Source organism: Ammospiza caudacuta, chromosome 17 (assembly GCF_027887145.1).
Source record: "Ammospiza caudacuta isolate bAmmCau1 chromosome 17, bAmmCau1.pri, whole genome shotgun sequence".
NCBI classification, from domain to species: domain Eukaryota; kingdom Metazoa; phylum Chordata; class Aves; order Passeriformes; family Passerellidae; genus Ammospiza; species Ammospiza caudacuta.
This window is the reverse complement of record NC_080609.1, coordinates 14,736,895-14,749,434: the sequence shown is the minus strand read 5'-3', so window position 1 is coordinate 14,749,434 and position 12,540 is coordinate 14,736,895. Positions and strand designations below refer to the sequence as shown.

General features: G+C 50.3%; 1 protein-coding gene across 1 annotated transcript; it reads right to left on the bottom strand.

Annotated features, from left to right (window-relative positions):
* Nucleotides 1–1,828: 1,828 nt before the first annotated feature.
* TMEM11 (transmembrane protein 11) lies at nt 1,829–10,983 on the bottom strand. The gene is made up of 2 exons (XM_058816105.1): nt 10,890–10,983; nt 1,829–2,676 (listed from the first exon to the last, which is right to left on the bottom strand). The coding sequence occupies exons 1-2, from the start codon at nt 10,952–10,954 to the stop codon at nt 2,160–2,162; spliced, it is 582 nt and encodes a 193-aa protein (XP_058672088.1). The 5' UTR covers nt 10,955–10,983; the 3' UTR covers nt 1,829–2,159.
* Nucleotides 10,984–12,540: the final 1,557 nt, after the last annotated feature.

Sequence of the window (12,540 nt, the reverse complement as noted above, 5' to 3'; positions counted from 1 at the left end):
CCTCTCTGTGATGAGGGGAGTGCTGCACATTCCAGAGCACTGGGGGCAGCAAAGTGTGGGGCATTCTGAAGGGAGGTTTGTCCCCAGCCACTGATGATTCCACTGAGCTGCTGGCACTGGGGACAGCAGATACAGCACCACTCCACATGGATGGGAATTTTTGGAAGTTGTTTTACCATTTCACCATGCACTAAAATGCCTCTCAAGACCCCTCTCATTCTCCCAGGTCACCTTGCACAGTTACAGCCCTGACTGAGTAACAACCAGAATGTTAAAAAGCACTTTAGTTAGCTACATTATCACTGAGATTCCTTGGAAAACAAACTCCCCTGCCCCTCCACCTCAGAATGGAGTGACAGCTGTGTTTTTCAATCAGACCCACCCATTGTGACAGCTAAGCTGACTTCTCACCTTTCCTCCTGCAATAAGAGACCCCAGGAAAGTTGCTAATTTTTAACTCAAGTCTCTGATGCCAGCCATGCATTTAGGGAACCTGCCATAGTGATCATTCCAGACCACAGGAAGCTTAACACAAAAAAGTACCAAAACCCCAGAGGTTTGGTGCAGGAAAGAACTAACAGTTCTGAGAATTCTGCATTGTGTAAAAAAAGATCAGGAACACCTCTGGTGTGGCCAGCACAGAGGTATTTCAGGGCCTTCTGCAGCAGTAAGCAGTAGTAGCTGTGGCAGATGTGCCACTGGCTTCAAATCCATCCAGCAGGGCTCTGGAAACACGTCAGGGTGGGAGGGCAGCCTGCCCAGCCTGGCCTGACCACTGGGAGATGAAGTAGCTGCGTTTCTCTGCCTCCTCTCTGCCAAGACAACTGTACATTGCTGCTATAAATAGATGCTCTGGATCCCAGCTTCTTTTAACCTTGGAGGGAGAGCTCAGCACTGTACAAAGGGCTGCTGCCACCCAGAAACGTCCCAGTGCCACTGGAGCCCCCTCAGGTAGAGCTGCCCTTGCTGGAGCTCAGGGCTGGGGCACCCAGCAGTCCCAGTTTGCCCAGCACACCCACACAATGGGCTGCGTGTCCTGCTCACAGAAAAACTGCCCCAGCAGAGAACAGGTCAGAACCGTGGTCAGAACAGCCCATGGAGGTGAGGACAGGGAGACCTTGGTGCCTGCTGTGGCAGAATTTGGGGCCTGACCCCTGTCAAGGTCGGTGTTTCAGCTGTGAAGGTCAGGCTGCAGCTCCCACTGGAGCAGGGAGCACACGGTGCACGGGCAGCTCTCTCTGCAGGCCTTTGCTCTCCTATTTCAAATGTAACACCTGGAGCTGTGCCAGGCTGGCCCTGCCAACGCCAGCCACACCTATTCCCCATGTGGTGGGAGGAGATTACAGACAGCAAGCCCCTATCTTTCAAAAATAACTGGCAGATGTCACAGAAGAGTAAATGCTTCCCACTCTAAGATCAAGATTTTGAGTTTAAAGCTAAAAACTGGAATAATGCACAGGACTGAATGCTAAAATTTCAGGTAACAGTTAGAAGGTGCACTCATGAGGATGCCTTGCAGCAGGAGCAAGCAGCTCCTGTGTTCAGGCAAAGCAGTGGAATTGTGTGGTCAGGGCACAGCACAAAGGTAGGACAGGTAGACTCCCACCTTGGCAGCCCCCAAGGCATTTCAGAGATGTATCCACCTTTGGAAGAACTTGTACAAGAACTGAGCAGAATGTGCTTGTACCTGGACACTTCAAGTGATATCACTTTGATAACAGTGACAAGAGAGCGAGAGCATTTGAAATTCTCATCCTTTAATGGTCAATGATAACTTCTGGCTGGTTTTGTGTAATACAATTAAACAATATACTTAAATGTTTCCCAAAAAAAAAAAAAAGAAAAAAAAAGAAAAAAAAAAAAAAAGAAAGCAGCTCTCACACCCCTTCTTTCTATTGCTTTCTTTCACTGACATTCTGCTGCTGGATTGGACTCCCCTGGCCTAACATACGGATCTCAAGTCACCACACATCCACATCTCAAGTGTAACGAAGAGCTGAAAAACCTTGGTGCACCAGTGATACGTTATCTGAAAAATAACAGCTCTATCAAACCAAATCCTTCCCAGTCTCCACCGCTTCTCAAAGAGGAAAAACAAAATGTTACTGTGGGAGTCTTAATACACTTGTCTTTGTGGGTTTCTCTCTTCCCTGCTGAAGTCATACAGCATAGAGTTCATAGATCTTCTTTACACAGTACACCAGGGCAGCGAGTGCTATCGTGTTGTGCAGTCTCTTTCTGTGCAGGTCGTCCTTCCTCACCAGCACCACGGGAGTGGACGAGGTGAGCGTATGCAGGGGCAGGCGTGAGAGTTTATAGGCATCGTACTCCACCTGGTACTTGCAGCAGGGATCAAACTGCCACGAGATCCCGTACAGGGTGCAGCAAGCCACGCTCAGCACTCCGGCAGGCAGGGATATGTAGTGAGAATAATCTACGGGCAGTGCCAGGGGGGTGAAGAGGCAGGTGGTGCCCGCCAGCACGGCCGTTTTGTGCAGGCAGTTCCCCACGGTGATCCAGCGCGCCGTCTCGTCCCCGATGCGCGTGGGCTCGATCACGATGTACTTGTACTGCGCCTCCAGCGCCTGCTCCAGCTCGTACTCAAACTGGTCCTGAGCGTTCTCCCCGTTGTAGATCTCGTGCACAATGTAACAGTCCGTGGAGGACAAGGTCACCCTGGTGAGGGGAAATGAAGAATTAAAACTACAGGGCTGAAGGACGGGCAGTTCACCCACCAGGGTGGGAGAGCGGGACAGGAGTGCCCCGAGTGAGGGCAGCCCCTCAAGGTCACTGCCTGTTTCACAACCAGCAGCTTCTCAACTCAAGCTTCATTTCACATCAGCTGATTATCCTGCTGTACAATAATTCATCCCAAAAGAAGGCAACGTATTTTTCTTACCTTTTCCTAACTTGGATGATCTAGAACAATTTGAGAAATAGGATCTTGTAGTAGTCCTGAAATGATTTCTCACATTGATACCCAAGCAGAAGTGTCACTCGCACCTTAGTGACCACAACACATCACTGAACAAACCCCACAGACTTCAGGAGCTTTCACAGAAACCAAGGCAAGCAGCTCACTGCTCAGGAGGACAAGCTGCTCTGGGAGGTTTGGAGAGAGGAAGCCTCTCCACATGAATTTGCCTTCTGATGCAATTTTGCTATTTAGTCCTCCATATTAACACAGCCAAGTAAATCCATGGTAAATCCAACAAGGATGGCCAAGGAACACTGCTGAAAGGGAAGGTGAAGAAGGCAGCAGAGCATTCAGTTTGTGGCAGAACACTTCCCTCCCTCTCCTGAAGTGGGATGCAGCAAAGCAGGACATGAACAAGATTTTAACCCAGGCACTGCTTAAACAGTGAAGAAAGAGCTGCTCACTTCACCTGGGAGCACATTTCCTACTCAGGGGATTCAGGGAAATTGTACTGGAGCAGCTTTCTGCTACTTAATGTCACATCAATGCCCACCTTCCCTCCACCCCCTTCACCACATCGCCTTATATCTGCAGATACATTCATGTACAGACTGCTAAGAAATAGGATTATAACTGTTCACCTGCTCTGAGAAAGGGTAAAAACCTGTCCATCAGAACCAGGCAAAATCCTCCCTTCTGTGCAGAAATGAATATTTCTGGCATACTTGTGCTTAACCAGAGCAAAACTGAGCACGTGGCCTAGCAAAGATAAAAATATCTAGCAGATTCCTTTAGCAGAAGGAGAACAAATCACACATCTGACCTAATCACAGCAGACAAAACAGCCTCATCCCAACAGCATTCAGCCCCCCGTGATAGCAGGAGGAACAGTGCTGATGTGGAGAACAGAACGAGCACTTTTTGCTCCATTAGTGCAGTGGTACTTATGTGCATGCACTGGAAAATAAGGGAGAAAAATACACATTCACAAGCTGCTGTTGCCAAACATTATCCTTAATGTGCAGCTCCACTCAGGCTGCAAAGGGGATTGAGCAGTGGCCAGCTGTAATCAAGAATATTGTTAAATTACAAGCTGTTGCAGACGTGGCTGGGTTTGTAACAGCAGCAAACATCAACCAGCAGGACCTGAGAGGCACCACCCTCTCCCAAAGCAGAGTCATGAGCAGTTTCATTAAAAGTCCAGCTGGAATTTATATAACCTACAAAGAAAACTCAACTTACAATGCAGTTATTGAGTTCTTGCAGTGCATTTCCCCCTTGGCCTGTTCATGGGTAGAAAGAAAAATAAAAGTCCAGCTTAATTCTGTGCATGCTGGGGGCTTCTTTAGGGTAATGAGTTGTTAGACATTGTTGGGAAAATTACCATAACCCTTTCAGCATAGGATGTGGTGGGCTCTGATGTTCTGCAGTGAATTGAGAGGTATTTAGAAAAAAAAAAAATTAAGAACAGGATCTATATAAGGAGTTTCTAACAAGAAACCAGTTAAGCAGGTGTTACACTGACACCAAGGACACAGCTGGTCATGGTTTCTGCCAAGGATTCTTTTCCCTGATAACAGCTGCTCCAAGTGCAGCTTCTTCCCAATCAAAAATTCCAGTTTCATTGCAAAAGACATATAGAGGCTTAAGGTAACTGCACACCACCACCCATGACTTTGTGAAACCACTTGCTAGGGCATAATGACTTCATGGAAAAGCTATTGCTGAAAGGCATTTTCAAGCTGGAAGCCAACCCAGTGCTAACACAACTCTCCAGACAAAATTAATATTTCCAACAAGGAGCACTTTCAGTGTTTTGTAATACCTAGGAACATGCAGATGGGTGGGCAAAACAGAGAGGCAGAATCCAAATTCAAGAGAGAGCTTAGGCACAGCACAGTTGTCATTGCACATCTCCCTGTCATCACTGGGAAAACAGGGATGAAGTGAGGCCATTCCCTCCCTGCCTCTGCAAGAGCCATGGGAACTGAGCTTCTCACTTTAGAATTCAGTATCTACCTGGGATTTCTCCAGGCTCAGCACCAGGACAGGTGGCACCAAGCCATCAGTTTCTCCTTGCTCAGCTCTTGCCTGTTCTTCCCTCTGAACATCCATTTTTTCCTTTCACCATCACTGCACAAGCAGAGCCACACCACAAAGAGCCACCTGTCAGCAGGAACCCAACACACTGGCCAGAGGCAGCACTGCCCATCTCCTCTGGAATTTTCTGACTTTATAACAATAAAGTTGAGAAAAGCACATGCTTTTTTTTTTTTTTTGGCCTCCAATGCCAAAACAAGCAGAATTTAAAGTATGTTCTGCTGGGAAAAATAAAAATTTATTGGGAAAACTGTGCTGTTTGTCCAAATGAGTCCTCTAAAATCAGAATAAATCTCTATCGTAGTGCTGAAGCTGCAAATGGCAAACCAGCCAATCCAAAAAAGATATCTGCTTAAATAGGACATGTGGAGAGTCAGCAGAGCAGGCAGCAGGTCTCAATTTCTGCACAGGGAAGTTGGGTATCATGTGTGATTTCCACACAAGAACTGGCTGCCCCTGGAGCATGCAAAGCTGAAAACTATTACTGCGTCCTGATCGGGCGCTGGCTGGTGATAGAGAGACGGTGAATCTTGTTTCTTGAATCAGAAGGCTTGATTTATTAATATATGATATAATACATTATAGTTATACTAAATAGAATATAGAGAGAGGTTTGCAGAGCTGCTAGCTAGGCTAAGAAGAGATAGAAAAGAACCCACAACAAAGTTGTGGCCAAGGACTCAGTCCCCTGGCTTGAACTGATGATTGCCTCTTAATTATAAACATAGAAAATGAGCCAATCAAGGTGAATCCTGTTGCATTCCACAGCAGCTGATAATAATTGTTTACCTTCTCTTCGGGGGCCTCTGGCCTCCCGAAGACGCAGAAATCTGAAAAAAAAGGATTTCTGTGGAGAAATGTCTGCGACAGAAAACTGTTTGGATTTCACATGATACAGAAAGAGACTCAGATATGTGGGCTTGAGGAGGTTTCAGCTGAGGACTTCACAGACACAACTCTCCTGACCCAGCCCTTCCACTGAACACAGCAGCTGCACACCAACAAACCCAGTCAAAGCAACTGCATCTGCTCACACCCTGGAGTGGAGTTTGCCTTTTGGAGCTTGCCACCCACCCTGGCCATGACAAACAAACTGCAGAGCTGTGCTCTGTGCTCTGAGCTGGCATCCACCACTTACCAAGTGTGGGGATTTGATATAAACTCCATTTTACTTGAAAGAATAGTGAATAACTAGAGAGCACCTAATGCCAGAAGATATAAAATGCTGCCAGGTGTTCAGAAGCCTCATAGGCTGTTTACCAGACAGATCACAGCCTAAAAGCAGTTGTTAATATTATTATAATATTCTAATTATAATATTGTTAATATTAATCAAATTATTTTCCAGGACCTGTCTCTCCACTCCAAATAAGAGGGCACAGTTAAAAAGTTGTAGTAGAGCTGTTCTGTAGGAATAGTTCTAGATCCAAATATTTGTTCTACTGCAGCTGCAGGCATTCTATATTTGAGAACTTCCAGTGTCTCACTCCTGGTGCTGAATGAATGCCTGGATGGGAGGATGTGACAGAACTCTCAGCTATTCACAGCAAGATGGAAATCACTTAAAACTCAACAATGCCAAATTTTGGTGTTGCCAAAGTTAAAAATAAGGAATCCATTGTTAACAGAGCTGCAGCAGCGGGAGGGGCAGAAGTGTCTGTTAGCTATAGAGCAAGCTTCAAATTACATTTGGATTGTCTTCCTAACATGGGAATATGGGAGAGCACCAGGAGAGGGTGAACAACAGCAGCTCCAGCAGTTCATCAAATCCTGAAATGCTTTGGGTTGCAAGGGACCTCAAAGCCCATCCAGTTCCACCCCTGCCATGGCAGGGACACTTTCCACTGTCCCAAATTGCTTCAAGTTCTGTCCAACCCTGCCTTGGACACTTCCAGGGATCCAGGGGCAGCCACAGCTTCTCTGGGAATCTGTGCCAGGGCCACCACCATCACAGGGAATCATTTCTTCTGAAGTTCCAGTCCCCAGAACAGCTCCATTTCTCTGTCCCACCTTGGAAGCAGGCTCCTGGGAACAGCAGCCTGCCTGGTAAATGGAAATTTCAGTTGGGTAATCTTTGTGGATGAAGAAATAAGTACCATTCCAAAGAGGAGGCACAATGTCACTCCATGCTTTGCCAGGTGGCAAAAGTAGAAACAAAGAAGAAAGCAGTGAGAACAGGCAGGGGAAAACATCCTGGGAGAACCCTGAACACCCTCCTAGCACTGCCCACTGCACGGAGAAGCACTGAGCCTCTGAGATTGTTGCCTTCAGCCTAATGGCACCTGCCAGACAGACTTTTTTGATGAGGGTTTCAAGTCATCCAACTATCTCAGTTCTGCAAATGCTCAAAATCACACTTGGAAACAATCTTTAACTGCACAAGTACAGTTCTGGACAAAAAAGTTCTTTTGAGCCCTTCCCGTAACACACAGGTCAAGTTTTGGTGAAGTTTTCTTTCCTGGGCAAGAGTTTTGCTCAGAGCACCAAACAATCAGATTAACTGAAAATGGAGACCAGTTTGATAAGAAGTTAAAAAAATTAGAAGGGAGAAGCTTGCAGCAGTGTGATAACACCAGGTCACAAGCAGCACACAGCAGTGCAAGAGGGGTTTCGTGCTGGCTCTCCAAGATCTCAGAAAAAGGACATTACAGATGGCCAGAGCATGTCTGGGAGCATTGCTGGCATCTCAGCCAAGCTGCAGGAAGTCAACAGAGTCAAGGCATGACAAATCCAAACACTAAACTTCCCTCCCTCCAACATAAATTCTTCCTGAAATTCAATTTAATTTCAAGATTAAGAAATGAGCTGTGGCCTGGCTTTAATTCTCAGTGGAAATATTCCACCTCCCAGTCACATTTCCCAGTGTATGTTTCTGCTCAGGATATGGTGCACAGAGAGCACAAACACATCCCATGCTAAACACCTGGAGAATTGTTGCTCTGCTCAAGGTCCCCACAATTTACCAGGCTCAAGCCCTCAGCCAGGGCTGCCAGGCCTGGGGCTTTAAGAAGGGCACTCAAGCAGAGGAAGAACAGGAAATGCAGGGCAATAAAGCAAGACTTGAATTCAAAAGATGCACCTTTAATTCAAATAGGAAAAAGGACAGGAGAACATTGGGAAGCTCTTCAAGCAGCCTTAGGGAGGACAACATTACCTGAACTCTAAGGAAAACATCACCAGGCCATTACAACAAATCCAGCCCCAGACAACAAGGAGGTGTCAATTTTAAGTCAACTAATGATTAGCCAGGCTGATGGAAATAGGTCAATCATTGCTGCAAGCAGAGCACAGAAATCTGAGCAGGGCAGGCAGGGAAAGGGGAGCTCTGTGAGGGCACAGAGCAGCCAGGCAGGCACTGCTGATGACATGGAAGCTGTTCTTTCCAGAGTTTGTCAGAACATCTCCCAGGGGAACAAACGACATGCTGTCCACTGCTCTGGCGGGCACCAGGCTGCCTTTTGTACAAAAACACCCAGCACAATCCTGTGCCTGTTCTGTATGAAAAAGTTGTTTTGGTCTACACATGAACAATTCCCTTTAGACAGGCTCCATTAAAGAGTCTATCCAGAATGAAGAAAAACAAATATTTAGTTGGTTCCCTTCAGTGTTTTTGGTTATTTTGTTTAACATTATTATTTCACCACCAGAGCCAGCTGGGGTTCACAGTCAACATCCTTTGAAATTAATGTCCTTACATTCACTCTGAGCAAGGAAAGCACTTTTTCACCAATTACAGCTTTCTCTGTATCAATAAAGTCACTTATGAAGGGACTCAGTCTCCACAGATATGCTGGTCTATTTTTTTTTACATAATTTTAGATGAAAGCGGCTGTAGTCTCGTAGCAGACAGGATTTTATTCAGCACTGAGTCTCCTCACACCACCTCCGACACACAGATGCCTTTTAGAGCGGCTGCCTGACAACTACAAACCCTCCTTGAAACAGCTCAGCTACCAGGAAAACTGCATCAGCACATTCAGTTCAAAGGAACGTGCCTTTGGACAAGAATCCTGCCAGAGTAAGAAAAGTGTTTTCAGCCTATAAAAAGCCCATGTCATCATGTGGTGACATCAGGTCTGTCAGCGCTGCCTCTGCCCAACCGGTGCTGCAGCAGCCTGGCGAGACAGGCACGGGTGGTTTGGGATCAGAGGCACCCACAGCTCCTGCTCTGCAGCTGCCAGGCAGGAGCAGCACCTCTCTGACATCACCCAGCACCTCCTGGAATTGTCCTCCTGTCACGTTCGGCCAGGGTGACACCTAAAGAACCACCAGCCTTTGATGGAGATTGTGAAACTCTGCTCAAGGGGGGATGTGCTGCGCTGTTCTCTTCCATGCCCTCCTCACTGGCAAAGGAAAAATAATAAATGCAGCAGGTTCATGGAGTGACTCGTGTTTAGGAGTATTTTTGATCATACTCCTTTGAAACAAGATCACCCCAAACAACAATTAGATTATTGTACAGGTTACAGATGAAGTTACACAGTAACAACTCACTTTTAAGTCTGCATCAATTTTCACCCTGGAAGAATAATTGAAGTTATTAAGTGTTCTTTTCCATATTCTGTTTCTCCCCTTCTGCTGGGAGGACACGTCTGCCACATGAAAACTCCACACCTCCCGTGCTGGGGCAGTGCCAGCCCTGGGTGCAGACAGTTTTTACCACTGTGGTATTCTTAGCTGTTTATTTAAACCACGCTGATGCAGGAATTCCATTGGCCCTTCCAGTTCAATTACTTTTGAATTCCCTGAACATAGGCAGCATTCCTGCAGTTCACATCAGCGCCAGAATTTTCAGGGCTACTTGTGGCTCTCCTTGGCCGGGTAGATTCAACAGCATCAAAGCAAACGCTGCTGGATCACAGCAAGGGAACAAAGTGAAGCAAAAGCCACGAGACAAATGAAGGGGGATATCAGAGTTTCTAATTAAGAGGGATATCAGAGTTTCGAGGCGAGGCAACAGGACAAAGGAAAACTCAGAGAACACTGCAGCAGCTTTCAGCAGCTGCCGGTTACATCAGTCGGCCCTGGGGCAGAACAGAAAAATGCCAACGTCAGGAAATGCGGGATAAACCCAGACATTTTCAGCAGGTGGAGGGCTGTGCACACAGGTTTTAAAGTAGTTCGACCAGACACTGTCTTAAGCTGTGCCAGGGGAGGATCAGGTCTGACATTTGGAGGGATTTCTTCACAGAAAGGACGATTAAATACTGGAATGGGCAGCCCTGGGAGGTGGTGGAGTCACCGTCCCTGGCGGTGTTTAAGGAAGGACTGGGTGGCACCGAGCGCTCTGCTCGGGGTGAGGGGTGGGGATCGCTCCAGGTTGGACTCGATGACTTCCGAGCTCTTTCGAACCTAACTGATTCCGTGACATATCCCTCTGTCTCTTTTCCCCATTTTAAAGTTGCGATTCCCAAACTTCCCCCGCTGCTCCGTGGGTATTTCCAGCCCGTGCCGGCCGCTCCTCCGCGCCGGCAGAGGCCGGAGCGCGGTGCCGAGCTCGGTGCCCGCCGCGGCCCCGGCAGAAGGAGGTCACCCTGGAGGACTCGCCGCTCCCTCCCCGCCTTTAAAAATAGCCGTGGACGGAAGGAGCCTCCCGGGGCCGGCCCTCCTCTCCCCGGCCCGCAGCGCCGCATCCCGCCGCGGGCAGCGCTGCCCCGGACGCGCCGCGGTTCGCGCTGACCTTCCCCGGGCCCGGCCCCGCCGAGCGCCCCCGGCCCCTCCGCGCCTCAGCGCGGCCGCGTCCCGCGCCCGCCCCGCCCGGCCACGCTCCCCTCGCGGCGCCCCCGCCCTTGCCGCGGGGTCGCGGGGCCGCCGCGGGCGGTGCGGCCCCGCAGCCCCCGCCGCCCCTCGCCGCCGCCCGGCCGCCCCTCACCTGTCCCGGCCGCCGCCGCTGTTGGTGCTGCCGGGGCCCGCGCGCCTCCTTCCCCACGCCGCCATCTTGGAGACACTCGCCTCGCAAATGTCTCCGCCGGCGGCCCGCGGGCGCGCCGCGCTGCCCGACGGAAGATGTAGTGCGTGGGGGCGGCGGCGCCGCTGCTCGGGGTGGGGCTGAGCCCGAGGAAGGACTACAATTCCCACAGTGCCTCGCGCCGCCGCACAGCCGCGGGGTCTCTGGGGCGTGTAGTCCCCTGGACAGGGGCGGTGGGGCCAGGCGGGCACCGCGGTGGGACCCCGGTGGGACCCACGGGCATAGCCCCGTCACCGGCGGCGGAGCGGCTCCGCGGGGCTCGGCTCGGCCCGGCCCGGCTCGGATCGGCTCGGCCCCGCCGCCCGGGATCCTCCAGCCCGTGGGAGGAGCGCGGTGGCGAGTCCCGGCCTGCCCCGCGGCCCCGCCGTAAGGGGATGAGGCTGCCCAGGGTGGGCACCGCTCAGCATCGCCCCCTGATCCCAAAACCCCAGGAGGCTCCTTCCCTGCAGGCGATTAGGGATGGAGGATCCCCTGCGCAGCACTTCCTTGGAAGGAGAGGCTGGGCGGTTTTGGGGTGAATTTGGCCCTCTTAATCAGTCTCGAAAAGGGGCAGTGAATGGGGAGACTCCCCTGCTGCATCTCTGAGGAAGAATAAATCACAGAATCACTTAGGAAAGACCTCAAGGTCATCAATTCAATATAATGTTTAATATCAAACGCTTCTCTAGAATTGCAGTGTAGGTTTGGTTCTGCCAGAGGTTTCCCAGCTCCTGTGGGTCCATTAGAAGGTTTTGTGCCTGGATGGTATCTCCAGGGTGCTCGAGCCTCTGCAGGGCTCCGTCTTGCTCCGGGCTGGATTCCTCCCAGGAGAGGAGCCTTTTTATCAGGAATTTTAAGTTTTGCTTATCAAACAGCAGCTCCTTGCTCCACACCCCCTCCTTTCTCGGAGCCCTCCTCCAGCCTGACAGCACTGCCTCTGCATCTCCCGTTCCTACAAAAACCCTCTTTTTGACAGCATTATTCCCAAGTGATGTAATGTGACTGTGAGAACAAACCCCTGGCTGCCTCCACCTCCCCAGGCATCCCGAGGCTGCTCCTGCAGGGCCCGCCCCCAGCGCTGCCCTCCCAGCTGTGTTTTGGGGGGCAGCTGTTCCGGGGGAGGTGTTCCTGCATTCACAGGAACCAGGAGGTGTTTGGGAAGCGTGCCCAGCCCGGCAGAACGTGCAGCAGGGCCGGGACAGGCCGGAGCACGGACTGTGTGGAATGTGGAATGTAAACAGAGTGTGTTACCAGCAACAGCCCAGCCGCGGATCCCAACGGGCCGTGCTGTCCCTCGGGAGCAGCCAAGCCCAGCTCCTGCTGCAGCCCAGGGGCAGCTTGTCACGCTGGATCAAATCATAACTGCTCCCCACACCAACCTTCCTGGCAATCTGAGTTATCCAAACTCAGCCTCTGCAGCCTTCTCACAGCGCTGGGAAGGGACACAAATGCCCTGCCAGGATCCTGAGTGTCCAGTGCTCCCAGCCCTGGAGAGTGCTGGCTCCAGGAGGGCACTGCCTTATGTCCCTCTGAGCACCTGCCTGCCCACCTTGCTCTGGACAAGCACAACAACTGG